Below are 16065 nucleotides of genomic sequence, written 5' to 3'. Positions count from 1 at the left end.
GGATCTGAAAAAAAAAAAATGATTCTTGAAGCAAGAAAAAGCAGTGAATACAAAAAAAAAAGGGGCAAGCGAAAAAAAAAACGAAAAAAAAAGAAAAAGAAAGAGAAAGAAAGAAATAAAGTTGTGATCCAAGGCAATAAGAGTGTGCTTAAGAACCCTGGACACCTCCAATTGGGGACTCTAGCAAAGCTGAGTCACAATCTGAAAAGGTTCACCCAATTATGTGTCTGTGGCATGTATGTATCCGGTGGTAATACTGGAAGACAGAGTGCTTTGGGCCACGGCCAAGACTCATAAAGTAGCTGTGTTCAAGAATCATCATACTTAACTAGGAGAATCAATAACACTATCTGGATTCTGAGTTCCTAAAGAAGCCAATCATTCTGAGTTGCAAAGGATAGAGTGAGATGCCAAAACTGTTCAGAGGCAAAAAGCTAAAAGTCCCGCTCATCTAATTAATACTGATCTTCATAGATGTGTTTGGAATTCATTGCATATTCTCTTCTTTTTATCTTATTTGATTTTCAGTTGCTTGAGGACAAGCAACAATTTAAGTTTGGTGTTGTGATGAGCGGATAATTTATACACTTTTGGCATTGTTTTAGTATGTTTTTGGTATGATCTAGTTAGTTTTTAGTATATTTTTATTAGTTTTTAGTTAAAAATCACTTTTCTGGACTTTACTATGAGTTTGTGTGTTTTTCTGTGATTTCAGGTATTTTCTGGCTGAAATTGAGGGATCTGAGCAAAAATCTGATCCAGAGACTCAAAAGGACTGCAGATGCTGTTGGATTCTGACCTCCCTGCACTCGAAGTGGATTTTCTGGAGCTACAGAAGCCCAATTGGCGCGCTCTCAACGGCGTTGGAAAGTAGACATCCTGGGCTTTCCAGCAATATATGATAGTCCATACTTTGCCCAAGATTTGATGGCCCAAACCGGCGTTCAAAATCACCTCAAGAAATTCCAGCGTTAAACGCCGGAACTGGCACCTAAATGGGAGTTAAACGCCCAAACTGGCATAAAAGCTGGCGTTTAACTCCAAGAAGGGTCTCTACACGAAATTGCTTCATTGCTCAGCCCAAGCACACACCAAGTGGGCCCGGAAGTGGATTTTTATGTCATTTACTCATCTCTGTACACCCTAGGCTACTAGTTTCTTATAAATAGGACCTTTTACTATTGTATTTTCATCTTGGGACATCTAGTTCTTAGATCAGAGAGCTTTTTGATCATGTTTTACGATTGAACTCAATTTGGGAGGCTGGCCATTCGGCCATGCCTATCTTATGTATTTTCAACGGTGGAGTTTCTACACACCATAGATTAAGGTGTGGAGCTCTGCTGTACCTCGAGTATTAATGCAATTACTATTGTTCTTCTATTCAATTCCGCTTGTTCTTTGTCCAAGATATCACTTGTTCTTCAACTTGATGAATGTGATGATCCGTGACACTCATCATCATTCTCACTCATGAACAAGGTGACTGACAACCATTCTTGTTCTACAAGCAACCAAGGCTCTAGTGAATATCTCTTGGATTCCTGATAACACGATGCATGGTTGATCGCCTGACAACCGAGTGCTCGCCTGACAAACGAGCCAGCCATTCCGTGAGATCAGAGTCTTCGTGGTATAGGCGAGAACTGATGGCGGCATTCAAGAGAATCCGGAAGGTCTAACCTTGTCTGTGGTATTCTGAGTAGGATTCAATGATTGAATGACTGTGACGTGCTTCAAACTCCTGAGGGCGGGGCGTTAGTGACAGACGCAAAAGAATCACTGGATTCTATTCCGGCCTGATTGAGAACCGACAGATGGATAGCCGTGCCGTGACAGGGTGCGTTGAACATTTCCAATGAGAGGATGGGAGGTAGCCACTGACAACGGTGAAACCCTTGCATAAGCTTGCCATGGAAAGGAGTAAGAAGGATTGGATGAAGACAGTAGGAAAGCAGAGAGACGGAAGGGAAGGCATCTTCATGCGCTTATCTGAAGTTCCTACCAATGAATTACATAAGTATCTCTATCTTTATCTTTTATGTTATTTTCATTCATCACCATTATACATTTGAGTCTGCCTGACTGAGATTTACAAGATGACCATAGCTTGCTTCATACCAACAATCTCCGTGGGATCGACCCTTACTCACGTAAGGTATTACTTGGACGACCCAGTGCACTTGCTGGTTAGTTGTGCGAAGTTGTGTAATGCCGTGGGATTGAGCTACCAAGTTTTTGGAGTTCATGACCGGGGATTATGAGAGTTGTGAAAAGTATTGTTCACAATTTCGCGCACCATTGAGTATTTCTTTTTCTCAGTTAAATCTGTCTAAGTCTCATTGAAAAAGACAAACATGGTGAGGTTTGTAAGAAAAAGCCAATGAGAGGTAAAAGGCAGTGAGTTAAACTAGGAGAAAAATCCATAATATGTCACATATTTTCTTTGTACATCTTTCTGTTTTGTTTCATGATCCTATAAGGATTCTCTTGCAAGTTGGGTTAGCATTTGGCTGTTGAAAGCTAGATTAAGGTCTAGTCAAATTCAGATTAGGTTAGAATCTGGATTTATCCCAGATAAGATTGGGTAGATCCTAGAGAAAACTTTGGTGAATGTAATGTGTTGAAAATAGTGAAATTCCATCATAATTGTGATGGAGACTGGATGTAGGTTACATTGCACTAAATAACTGAACCAGGATACATCTGGGTGTTACTTATTCTTCTCTACTTCACTTCTGTTTCTGTTACTCAGGAGACAAAATAAAATGTCTCGCAACTCGATACAAGACAAAAGTAAAAATATCTTCTAAGTTTCTTTGAAAAAGCAAAAGTAATAGTCAACAGAAAGGAGGCTAAGATTCAACTCCCTTCTCTTAGCCACTGATAACCATCACTATACACTCGAACAACATCAACAGGCATTTTGTGGAGCATACCCACATATGTACAAATAGATCCTTAGGAACATTAACTCCCATATATGGCCACCATATAAACTGCACAACAATAAATACGATGACAATCAATTAAATTATTAAACATAAAAAACTTCTTAACAGAAATCGTTAGTATGTACATCATTCATGTAAGGTCCTACATCAGTTGGAGAGGGGAACGAAGCATGCCTTATAAGGGTGTGGATACCTCTCCCTAGCATGACGCGTATTGACGAGTGAGTGTGGGGGGCTTCGGCTATCATCCCTATTGTCAAAGGCAAAACCGTGAGGCTTTGTGTGCCAAAGCGGACAATATCGTGTTAGTGGGTGGTCTGGGCTGTTACAGATGGTATCAAAGTCGGAGCCCAGATCAATGTACCAGCGAGGGCGCTGGGCTCCCTTAAGGGAGTGGATTATAAGGTCCCACATCGGTTGGAGAGGGAAACGAATCATGCCTTATAAGGGTGTGGATACCTCTCCCTAGCATGACGCGTATTGACGAGTGAGTGTGGGGGGTTTCGGCTATCATCCCTATCGTTAAAGACAAAATCGTGAGGCCTTGTGTGCCAAAGCGGACAATATCGTGCTAGCGGGTGGTCTGGACTGTTACAATTCAAACCTATGTGATCTAATTATTGCCTAAATTGTGCCGTAGACCTCATATATAATCCCTTAATTGGCACCAATGATTTCACCTAAATAAGTTTATATTGGTTATAATCAATACAACAACAACAATAATAACTCTTACCGTTGACCAACTAGAATGCCAACAACTGGAAGCTGATCGCGGGGAACATGTGTTATCCACAACATACACTCCCATGTCCAAACAAAGAGCAGAATAAGATAGCCATCCATCTTTTTACAGTTGTATGGTGATGCATGGCACAACGACTTATATAGATGTGCCAAACAAGCTGCCCCCAACTATAATTAAAAATGCAATGGAAATCTCGAATAAAAGGTAAAAATTTTGGGTTAATAGAATTGGTCGATTTGTCTGAAAACACAATGGTTCCAAGCAAGTAGAATATGTGAGTCCGAATATACTGCTCGATAGATTCTTGGGTGTCTAATGGTTTGATGTCTCTACACTACTGAACCCATGCTATGTTTACCTTCCCTAATGTGTGATCGTGCGGACCAGACTGCCTACCAAAAACTACTATGCAGTCCTCCACCAAGAACGAGTGACTGTTGTCCATTCTGCCCATCACAGGGTCCTTATTAATTGGCAGACCAATAATATGTGTCACATCTTCTAGGGTGATAGTCACTTCGCTAACTAGAAGGTGGAACTTATGAGTTTTGGGCCTCCACTCCACCAAAGTACTTAACAGTGCAGAATATCCTTTATTTCGCCTAATCGCAAAATGTGATGGAACTCAGTTGATGCTAGAACGGCTACACTAATCTCATTGTAGGTTTTCGATAGGTCAAATTTTTTAGGCAATAAACTCCTAGTAGCCTATAATAATAATAATAATAATAATAATAATAATAATAATAATAATAATAATAATAATGACCACAATAATAGTATACTATTAAAAAATAAAAAACTTACATATTAAGATTATCCAAATGTTCAATAACAAACCATTTTAATTAAATTAAAATTACAAAAAAGTTCATACTGCTGATGACGAGAAGAAGTTCTTTTTCAACAACACTCCTTTACATATACACGAAAGAGAAAAAACGGCAAAATGCATATGGAGAGCAACGTATATAGAGGAGAAAAGCTGTCAAACACAAGTATATGTGTCGAACATGCATGAGACTTCATCACGGTACACCTGCAAAATACAGGTTGCAATGTCGACTGATTTTAAACACTTACAAAATGTAGGTTACGTTTTTGCTTCGCGTAAGAAAAAATTGGTCAAACGAGCAGAACTTGTATACATGCAAGAGACACATTTCGTGCATGCATTCATCCCCAAGATGCATTTTACATCATCTTTTTTTTTTTAATTCATTGTTCTTGACAAACGCTTTGTGTTTTGCAAATCTATCATTTTTCAGATTCACATTTTTGCATTACACATCATAATACAATATATCTGAATAATTAATTTCTGAAAAAAAAAGAAAGGTAATTACACATGGCTTTAATATTTCTTTAATAATTAGTATTATCAAACAGTGAAACAAATAAATATATGACAGAAATTAAAGAAGAATCTCATATTTATTTTGGAGGAGTTTGTTAGGCGAACCTCACATCAAGAGTCACACTCAGAAGCCCTATAAACCACCACCCACCAAGTGTGAGACTAAGACTCACGAACAGAATCTTAGCCTCTTAGGTCGCTTATGCGACTAAAACGCCCCTACACAGAGGCTCTAGTACTAGTAGTCTAAGACTCTAAGTCTAGTCACCTCACCAACCCAAACATGAAAACAACGCACACATTGGCCGCGAAGAGACACAACACAGAGTAACATGATAAAGGCCCGAAGCACTAAAATGCGAGGCTTCGCAGACCCATCATTGGACCAAAATGCCCTTCCCCAAAATCACTTCATCAACATCAAGCATGATTACGCAGTTGAAATAATACAATATTGGAATTTAGGTGCCAGCCTAAGACCACTAGTGTACACTTTGATCGCAAATTGCAAGAGATCCAATACTTATTTTTCTTTTGTCATTTAATTATTCAGTTTGGGGCTAGGATGATATCATAGGGGTAAGTTAAAGTCATAAAGTGGGTTGATAAATTAAAATTAGGCTAAAGAGAATGCAATCAGGTGTGGGTGTGTGTTGCTCCTCTTCCTCCAATTGGTTGTTTGGGCTTGCAGCCGCAGCCGCCCCTCTTCTTCCCTCTTCTCTTACTACAATTTCCTTCCCAATTTCAAAGTTTTCTTATTCTTCTTCACTCATCACACTCTCCACTCCCTTACTAATTTCATCTCGTCTACGCTCCACTGGTACGTTTACGTCCTCTATTCCTCTCTCTCAATCTCTCTCTTACTAAAATCTTGGATCGCTACTAACAATTCTCATTTGTTTGTGGTTGAGAACCAGCGAGTGCGAGTGGTTCGTCTCAGCTTAACGAAATGGCTTCCGATGATGCTCAAGATCCACGCTTACAGAGAATCTCCTCTGCGATTCGTGTCATCCCTGACTTCCCTAAGCCTGGTTAGTGCTTAGTGGTTATTATTCTCTTCTCTGATTCCTTTCTTGTTCTTCTGTTTTGATTTGATTTGCTCAAACATTGTTGCATTGTGTTTTGGAAGGAATTATGTTTCAGGACATAACCACGCTGCTGCTTGATACTAAGGCTTTTAAAGATACCATTGACTTGTTCGTTGAGAGGTACAGAGATCAAAACATTTCTGTTGTTGCAGGTACTCTCCTCATAATTCTAATGCACAGTCTTGTTCATCGTCAAATAAGATTTGCTTCCATGTTTTTGTTCCTGTTACAACTTGTCATTGTTGATCTCTGCTTACATCATAGGCTGCCTGTTAAACTAAGAATTACATTCAGTATTCATTCATTCATACCAAATTGCCAATCACTCAGTTCTATATGTGCTGTTGGGATATTTTCTGATTCATGAATATCAGAGCATAGTTGAAACAAATTTACTAAATCAGCAACTTGGTTATTAGAATCATCATTTTTCTAGTTTTTATTTTTGGATCAGCACAAACAAGTCACTGATTTGCATCTGACAGCTTTATTTATCACCTAAATCAGGTGTTGAAGCAAGAGGATTTATATTTGGCCCACCTATTGCATTGGCTATTGGTGCAAAGTTTGTCCCCATGAGGAAACCCAACAAGTTGCCAGGTATGAGCTTTTGACGTTTCTTTTGAACGAATTGCATATGGTCTTTTAAGAATTTCTTAGTTAGCAGATTTTTATGGTATGACTCATTTGGTCTGTCTCTTGTATATGCTCATTCTGATCTTAAGTTCTAAACTGCTTCACTATGCCTATTTTAAGCAACTGAAAGTAACACATTAAATTTTCTATTATGATAATTTGAATGCTCAAATTTTCATTTGTGTATTTCAATTGTCTTTTCAGGGGAGGTAATTTCAGAAGAGTATTCTCTTGAGTATGGAACTGACAAAATGGAGATGCATGTAGGAGCTGTACAACGTGGAGATCGAGCCTTAGTCATAGATGATCTTATTGCCACTGGGGGCACCTTATGTGCTGCAATTAAGCTACTAGGTAAGCTTGTCGATATTAAGTTTTAGCAGGAAGAAAAGCTGAATTAACATGAAAATGATTTCTGTCCCTTTTGAAGGCTATGTGCAAGTGGTGTAATGGGGTCAGACAGACCGATTTAAATGCTCTTTTTTTTGTCTCGTACAAATTTAGTGGTTTTTTTCCCAAGTCTGGTCGGGTTGCAAATCTCTCTACATAATACAGAGGTCGGATCTGTCGGGTTGCCCCAGCCCGCATACTACCTCTTATTGTGCATTAGTGATCTCTTTCCTCAGATATATAACTGGGAAGCTTTGTTGAAGATTTTAGCTGAAAGAAATTTTGTACTTTTGTTTATGGTATAAAAAAAACCCTTGAAGTCGTGAAAATAAACAAGCGTAGGGCTTAGGTCTCAAGTCTCAATTTTCCTTTTTATTTTGTTTACACATTCAGACAGATGTGCATGTTAGATGAATTGTTGGTACAAAGTCGACTTGAAACATTGAGTCTTGTTCGATAATATGATAAAATTGATGCATAACTAGCATCTTGATACAATTTTTGCTCTGTTTGTTTTACTCTATTCATGCAGAACGTGTTCAGGCACAAGTTGTTGAGTGTGCTTGTGTGATTGAATTGCCGGAGTTAAAGGTATGGCCTGATACATTTGCCTTATCATGTCAGATAGTTTAGACAGTATTTGTTTTTGACACTGTAATCTTAACAAATGTATATTTAGCACCATAAGCAGTCCCAAAGAATGTTCATAAATTTTATTTTATTTTAATTTTTAGGCTCAGCATTTGTTTTAAACACCGGAATTTGAACTAACTTATTTTTAGGTTCAGCATTGGTTGCGCTTATTCTTATTCACTTGTGTTCATGTATTTCACTACCAATGTAGCATTTTCTCATGAATACTTTATGAACTGCATTACAAACAATGTAGCATTTTCTCATGAGGACGTCATATAACTACTTAAAATACCAAATCTTTTCTGTTCCAACTGAAAATTCAGGTTCATAAACATTTTTTCTTTTCATGGGTTATTTCAGGGGCGAGATAAGCTTACCGGCAAGCCACTATTTGTCCTAGTTAAAGGAGCCTGATCTCGATATTCTGTAGTATTCGTGGTTGTCTTAGTAATTCACAATTTGAGCTCTTAGTTGTTTGACTTCAGAGCTTTATTGTTGACTGCTTATATTTTCATACAATATATTTGATGGGATGTGCTGAAGGGAAGCTGAGGTTACTTCTGTGGCCGAGCTCTGCTTTAGATTTTATTTTTTAAAGCAGGATCTGTGGGACATTTAAAACTCTTAATTTACGTTGCATTATAGTGAATAACCAATCCAGAGCTGAAGTGTTTGTTACTAACGCCTCTATCATGTTCTATTCATGAGACTCCGATATTTGATATTATTATTTTATTAATTGTTTAATGGATTAAGAATGCTACCTTTTACGGATTAGAGTTGAATTGCCCATATTTTTTGTCTTAAAAAAAAACCTAAAGAAACAAAAGACAGCAAAAGATACACGAGAGATCTCTACAACTCAAGCAGCATCTCAATCTTAAAAAAGAGCTTCAACAATATTACTAGGAGGATCAAAGCACTCAATGTACTCATTTTGACTCCAAGTATCGAGTTTTGCTATGAGATTGACCACATTATTTCCCTCTCAAAGCATTAGACTAAAATACACTTCCCATTCCTTTCCAAGCATCTCGTCAATATGTAGCATCAGATCATCATCTTCCTATGTAGTGAACCTATTTTTTCGAATTTATAATTCTTAAATTTAAATAACAGCGTTTGATTACATTTTTAAAAGAGAATAAAGAAAAAAGTAAAAAAAAAAATTGAATGGCCTGACTATGTATCAAGAGCCAATCTTCAATAAAAGAGAAGGTTCCATCGGAAAGATACTGGAACATAACGTTGAAAGCGGGAGTTCATTTTGGCCATGGTACTAGAAAATGAAATCTCAGAATGGCACCTTATATATAGTAGCAATGAATGTTTTTCTTGAGTCTATTTCACAGACTTTCAAACTAAAATCATCCCTCTCCATATTTGGATTTTTTGATACTCCAAATTAAAATCCTTCCAAAACAACCTTTTATCTAGTCGCCTTCATGATTTCTAATTACACACCCAAATCTTGCTATTTGAGCTTCCAAAAAAAATGCTAACATTACAGTTAACTTTCAAAAAATCAAACTAAGGAAGTTCACAATCACATTTTTAAACAAAGATAGTTGAGATCTGTTCTAACTTCATCTTCCATCTTCTAGCCAAGATCACCACATTATGTTGTGTCCAAACTTCATATGGATTAAAGATTTTCTGATTTCGATGTCTCCAGATCCACCAAATGCCAGGAAAAAAATAGGTTTTTCACCAAAACAACAACCCTCATCAAAGAAAACATATCCCACAAACTTAAAGAATTGAAGGATCCAATCTCATCCAAATATTTTGTGCTTATCGACAACGTAGCAAACAATGTATCGTCAATTCTGTCTTCGCCACATCGAAGGCACATGTTCGATTTAGAGAGTCCACGCCGGTGTCGAAAAGCCTCCGTTGAGAAATGTGGTATATTTTCGACATGTGTAGCATTTTTATTTGGGAAATGTTAGAGTTAATAATTTTACAATGAAAGTAAGCGGTCATCCGATTTTTAAATAAAGTCTAACCAAGTCTGTTCGTCATCGTTTTTTTTTTCTTCTTTTCTTGTTCTTCTTAAACGTCATCCTCATTCTCCATATTCTTTTTCTTTTTCTTCAACATCGCCTTCTTTTTTCTTCTTCTCTTATTCGATTTTTTCTTCTTTTCCTCCCCATCCTCTTTCATTATCATCATCATTATCATCGTTGTCATTGTTTTTTTTATTTTCTTCTTCTTTTATGTATGTTAAAATTTTAAAGAACCACATGCCCAAAACATTGACACCCAACTAATAAAACACATATAATACAGAAATTTTAGTACACAGTACAAAAAATTTGGTGTACATCATAGAAAATTTTGTGCACAGTACATAAATTTTTGAAGAACTACATGTTTAAAACATTGACACCAACCAACAAAATGCATACCACACATAAATTTTTTGTGTGCAATACATAATTTTTTTATGCATAGTACAAAAATTTTTGAAGAACGACATGTCTAAAATATTAGCTCATCAAATTAACAAAATATATTCGCAACAAAAATTTATGTGCTAGTTGCAAAATTTTTTTTACTATAAACAAAAATTTCTATACTATGTGATGCATGACCATCTTTGATTATTTTTTTATTTTTTATTTTTTTGGCATAAAATTAGTGATTTTCTTATTACAATTGAGACTCTTGTGCTCAAAATGGATCATCAACAACTGAATCACAAAATCCTCATCGTGATACACAAAACCAATCTTCACATTAACTTCCCAATGAATTCATTCTCGGTCAATCCCAGGTCACCTAGGTCACCCTTTTGAGTTTAGTCATAGTTCACAACAAAACCTAACCCTTCCCAATTTAAAGTCCAATCAACCAGCACCTGTTTTCGTGTCTAATACCAATGTTGATCTTATCTATGTCCCTATTTTGTCTAATTTTGTGGATACTACTGCTTTATCTTCTGTGATATCTGAATAGGCTGTAGATGCTCAAGTTTGCACTGAGGAGCTACTAGCAGACCCTCTTCCACTAACATTCATAAAATAATGACAAGGAGTAAATCTGGCAGGCTCAAACCAAGGACTTATGTGGCTGTAGTGGCCAATACACCTCCAAACCTGACTCAACATGAGCCAAGCACAATTGCTCAAGCCTTAGCAACACTACACTGGAAGACTACAATGAATGAGGAATATTCTGCCCTCATACGGTGAAAGACTTGGTCCTTGCAGCAACCACCGAAAGCCATAACCCTCATTGGATTCCACAACGCTTCAATGGTGACTTGCGTGAAGAAGTCTATATGATGCAACTTGAGAGGTACCAAATGAGAGACGGAGCTATGTGCATACTAGAAAAAGTTGTTGAAGGAGCTTAATGTTGAGGAACCATGTGCTCCCATAACCCAGTGTTACATGGAAGGTCTAAACACCTTGAAGTGGATATACTTTTTTCTAGAGCACAGAGTGGTACACGTCAGCCGCATGTCATTCACATCCTAGCTTAGGAACAAATCGCGGGCATACTCACAAAACCAGTCTCATCCGCCCCTGTTTCAAAAGTTTCGAGATAAGCAGAGAGTAGGAGATGAAAAACAACGACTTGGTTTAAGGGAGGATAAAGGCGTCACAAAGTGAACTCAGAGAAACCCAATACAGTTGTAAGAACTATTTTTAATGAGAAATATTTTTTTCTCAATTTTAATAATTGAGTGTTATGTAATATATTTTAGTTATTAAATTATTTAGTAATATATAATATAGCTATATTTTAATTTTATGAGAATGTTAGGTTGTATATTTTAGTTGTTAAATTTGTAATTCGTCAATTATAATAATATATGAGAGATATAGTGGGTGTAGGAATGTGGAAGTAGAAAAATAAAGAGAAGGAAAGAAAAATTCTTTAATTTAAAAAAAAATATTTAATTTTAGTTGTAATAAAAAAATAACATATAACATATTTTAGTTATAAAATTAATAATATATAATAAATATAATAGATAAAAGAAATTATTATTTATATAGTGATATAAATTTGTACTGCTGGATTATCAATTATTCAAGAAATAGATAGGATAGAATGAAAACAGAAGGGTAGGGAGTAGGGGGAGGGGGCGAAACTCTAGTGTTTCGTACAATCAGTTGCCTTGAAAGAGACAAACTGGTGTTCTAGATCATACCCAATCCAAAAATTTGATTGAGCAAAGTTGCCATAAACCCCGACAGCGCTACTAGTGTTGGTAAATGCCAAGCAGAAAACACCATCTTTCGGTGGTATGAAGGTTTGGATTGGACTTAACTGTAGATTTACATGACCGAAAAAATGGGCTGTCAACATAGGCCCACGAAGATTAGTCTTTGTTTTATAGCAAAGCTGGTTACCCAATTGTGGGTCATCTTTAATGGGCTCCATCTTAACCTGATTTCTCACTTCAGCCACCAATCGATCATACAAATCTTGTGGTAGAATAGTTGGTGGTGTCCCCGAATCTAGGAACATGTTACCTTTGGCTACATTTTGTGAAGAACTACTAAAGGGTAAAAATTTATCTCCCACACTAATACCATTTAAGGTAACAGAATATGTTGTCTTATCACCTTCCTTGAAAACCAAAGGTGTAGAATCCACACCATGCCCTATTACTTCACTCCCACTTCCAAAACGAATTTCTCTTGAAATGCTTGGGTCAGTGCCAAATGGAACCAAACACATCGAGAACAACTTGCCTCCAAAGTTATAACCTATTTGAGAGATTAGAGACACTTCTCCTCTTCCGAGACCGATTATACCTGGTAAAATTGTGAAAGAATAAGAAAAGAAGAGAGGAAAATATTATACTTTGTATTTCTTGATTGATTGAATTGAATTGAATTGAGTTATGAAGGTAAAACTAAATATATATAGAGCATTGTCCTATGAAAGATAAAAACAAATAAAGATAAGATAAGATAATAAAGACTAAAATTGTAATTGAATTTATGTATTCTGTTGAGTTGAATTTGTGGGTCACGAGACTTTTTTATTGTTGTCATAGACTAAAGTGGAATAGTAGTTTAATAATACCCATTTCATGATCATTGAAACCACCCTTGTCATTATGTCCACAGCCGAAAATAAAGCCACTAACTTTACGGTTTTGCTCCAAGGCAAGTGTTTCTTGTGCAAGAACACCTTTTGTCAAGGAAGAATCTCCATAGCCATAGCTGTAGTTGCATTGCTTCTGAGGAGAACACACGCCTGTGTCCAACTTATGACACAACTGTGAGGTGCATGCGATGTTGGAATAAGTGGAGGATTTTTGAGGATTAAACAAGGGTTTTTGTTGCTTATAACAATTATCGCATGGTACACATTGCGTCCACACGAGATCACTACCTGTGTCAGCGATACCTTGAATGGTTACGGGTGGAGTTCCAATGGAAACCTCCATGAGATATTGACCAAGATAGGCATTCACTGGGGACTCTCCAGAGTTATATATATTTGGCTGAAAGATGCTGCATCTAGAAGGAAGGTTTTTCCGGATTAGTCTAGCACTGAACCCACCATTGTTATTGGCTTCAAGAGGTGAGATATAATGTAAGACATGAATGGCAAAAAGAAAGGTAACTAGAAAACATAGATGAGAATTTGTGAGAGAACCCATTGTCGAGTAATATGTATCATCAACTACTTTCTTATGTGCATGTATATTTATGGTTAAAGCCTTATGTAGCGCGAGCACGTATAATTAATTAATTAAAGCTGGGGATTTTATTCCTTTTAAGTATTTTGAATGAATGGAAATTAATAGAGGACTAGATTGTGGAGCATTGAATGAAAAATATCAAATATCAAAAAACATACTTTAAAAATGGGATTAGCTGGATTATTAAACAAATTTGTACAATTGGTATTTACTAAATTTATACCTATCCAATCCGCGTAATTTTAATACTATATATGTGTAGATAATAACTATGATGCATGGATATCGAATATGACACGATATAAACGGAAGTATTTGGTAACCAAAAAAATTTAGCTAAAAATAGCTATAACTTGTTTTATTTAACATTTAGTAATTGTTGGGACAATTAATGAATACTAAATAAGACAAGTTTTGGCTGTATTTTTTGTCTCTCTAACATTACCCCGATATAAAATACGTCCACACGAATTTTAAAATTTTATAAAGACATGGGGATATAATATAAAATATTTTTGGATAAATCGTAATGATATTTTGATATTTTATTAATATTAAAATATAAATTAATTTTTTAATTATTTGTAATATCTTATTTTAATTATATAAAGTATTAAAAATTTTTTACTAAATAATATATACTATTTCTAAATTTATTTTAAGAATACATGTTAAGAATAAAATTGGATACGTTGACACGTGATAGTATTTACACTACAAAAAAAATCGGCAGATAGCGGTGGACATTTATAAACCGCCACTAAATAGAATCTGGCAGCGGTTGCGACAGATTAGGAAGAGGCTACCAAAAGTTTCTCATTTTGTAGAGGTTTTGCTTTAACCGCCGCAAAATAACAATTTGCAAATATAATAGATACTTTTTTTGCAACGGTTTTTTCCCAACCGCTGTAATATATTCTTAACTCGAATTTTTTTGTTTAAACATTGTCTTGTAAAATCTACTTAACTTCTCACTATTTTTTTTAAAAAGCATGTTTCAAACACTGTAACTTAATGCATTACATACATTTTCGGATTTGTGTTAAGTAAAAAATTTTAATGAATTAAAAAATCATATAGTGGTTAATTAATGTTCACAAATTTACAAATTACGTTTCCTCATGTACTATCAACGCTTGTTAAATTTACAATCAAGTGTAAACATTAAAGAGAAAATCAAGTCAACGTCTGAACTTTTAAAGTCAAAAACAAAGTTCAATAGAGTATAAAGATCAAAATTCCCAAAATAAACAACCAAGTAATGAGTCAAAATTTCTCTTCAACATCGTATTGACCTAGTCAGAAATATTCTATCACAAATCTATAGCTTTCACATGATAATGGATCTGATAAATCAACTCCAAACCATGACTTTTTGTTTAGATTGAAGCTCCTTTTTGCATCATGTACATCATGTTCTCTTTGTTGGGTGTGTAAGGTTTTATTTTCTTCTTTTGCAAATAGCATACTTTTGTGTTCTCTCCCTAAATTGAGCTTAATTGTGAAAACATGCTATTTTGTGCTTAATTTAATCAATTTTATCCCACTTTTATCCCATTCAATGCCTTGATGGTTTTTTATGAGTGATTTCAGGTATAATAGGTTAGAATAGCTTGATGAGAGTGGAGGAGAAGCATGCAATAGGGAGAAAACATGAAAAAAACAAATGAGAAGCACACACTGGTGTGTGCGTACGCACAACCTACTATGCGTACACACAAAAAACCACACAGCCATGCGCACAACCTCCTGTGCGTGCGCACAAGAAGAAATTCAGCACGTGTGCGTACGCACGCATCGGCGCACGTGACTCACTTAATGCAAATCGCTAAGGGCAATTTCTGGGCCTCCAGAGCCCAGTTTTTGGACTTTTTGAAGCTGATGGGTGCTATATCAAAGGCCCATCATTCCATGTGAAAAGGGGAGAGCAATTAGGGTTAGTTTAGCATCATGTAGGTCATATTCTAAAGAGAGAAACTCCCCCTTCTCTCTAAAAATTAGAGTTTATAGCTTAATTTCTTTGTAATTTCTCTTTTTAATTCTTATTTTCATCTAGTTTCTTCTACTTTTCTTTGTTCTATTGTCTTAATTTTCTTAGTTTATCTTGTTAATTTCTCATTTTGGTTACTTTGTATGTTGATGAACACTCTTGTTATTTTGATTTTCATTTAATGCAATTTATGTTTCATGCTCTTTTATTGTTGAATTGAGTTGCTATTCTTACTTTCCTTGCTTGGTAGTTGTAGAATTTATTATTTCTTGTTATTTTACCATGCTTTCTTTTTATGCCTTCCAAGTATTTGATAAAATATTTGGTTGGATTTTTGCCTAGTTTTTTACACTCTTGGTTGGAAAATTAGGTAATTGGGTGAACTTGAGTGGTGGATGTCCATTCCACATTGTGTGAGGATTGTTAGTTGATTTGGTTTTCACTAACTCTAAGCCTTCCATTAATAGAGTTGTCTAGGACTTGTGAATTGAGATCAATTATGTCCTTTTGACTAATTCTCGATGTTAGAATTGACTAATTGGAATTAATTCCACACAATTACCATGTTTGTGGTTCATAACTAGGATAGGAA

The 16065-nt window shown here is 35.8% G+C and overlaps 2 protein-coding genes across 2 annotated transcripts; one reads left to right on the top strand and one right to left on the bottom strand.

The window, feature by feature from the left end:
* Positions 1–5498: 5498 nt before the first annotated feature.
* LOC130946862 (adenine phosphoribosyltransferase 1-like) lies at positions 5499–8491 on the top strand. Its single transcript, XM_057875744.1, has 7 exons — positions 5499–5879; positions 5977–6090; positions 6189–6299; positions 6655–6747; positions 6988–7137; positions 7706–7764; positions 8170–8491. Exons 1-7 carry the CDS (start codon positions 5690–5692, stop codon positions 8221–8223), a joined length of 771 nt encoding a protein of 256 aa, XP_057731727.1. The 5' UTR covers positions 5499–5689; the 3' UTR covers positions 8224–8491.
* Positions 8492–11916: 3425 nt separating this feature from the next.
* LOC130945588 (aspartic proteinase CDR1-like) lies at positions 11917–13441 on the bottom strand. Its single transcript, XM_057874298.1, has 2 exons — positions 12859–13441; positions 11917–12584 (listed from the first exon to the last, which is right to left on the bottom strand). The coding sequence occupies exons 1-2, from the start codon at positions 13439–13441 to the stop codon at positions 11917–11919; spliced, it is 1251 nt and encodes a 416-aa protein (XP_057730281.1).
* Between the last annotated feature and the right edge of the window lie 2624 nt (positions 13442–16065).

This window comes from Arachis stenosperma, chromosome 8 (genome assembly GCF_014773155.1).
Source record: "Arachis stenosperma cultivar V10309 chromosome 8, arast.V10309.gnm1.PFL2, whole genome shotgun sequence".
Classification (NCBI taxonomy): domain Eukaryota; kingdom Viridiplantae; phylum Streptophyta; class Magnoliopsida; order Fabales; family Fabaceae; genus Arachis; species Arachis stenosperma.
The sequence above is the reverse complement of the archived record's forward strand: the minus strand, read 5'-3'. Positions and strand labels throughout refer to the sequence as shown.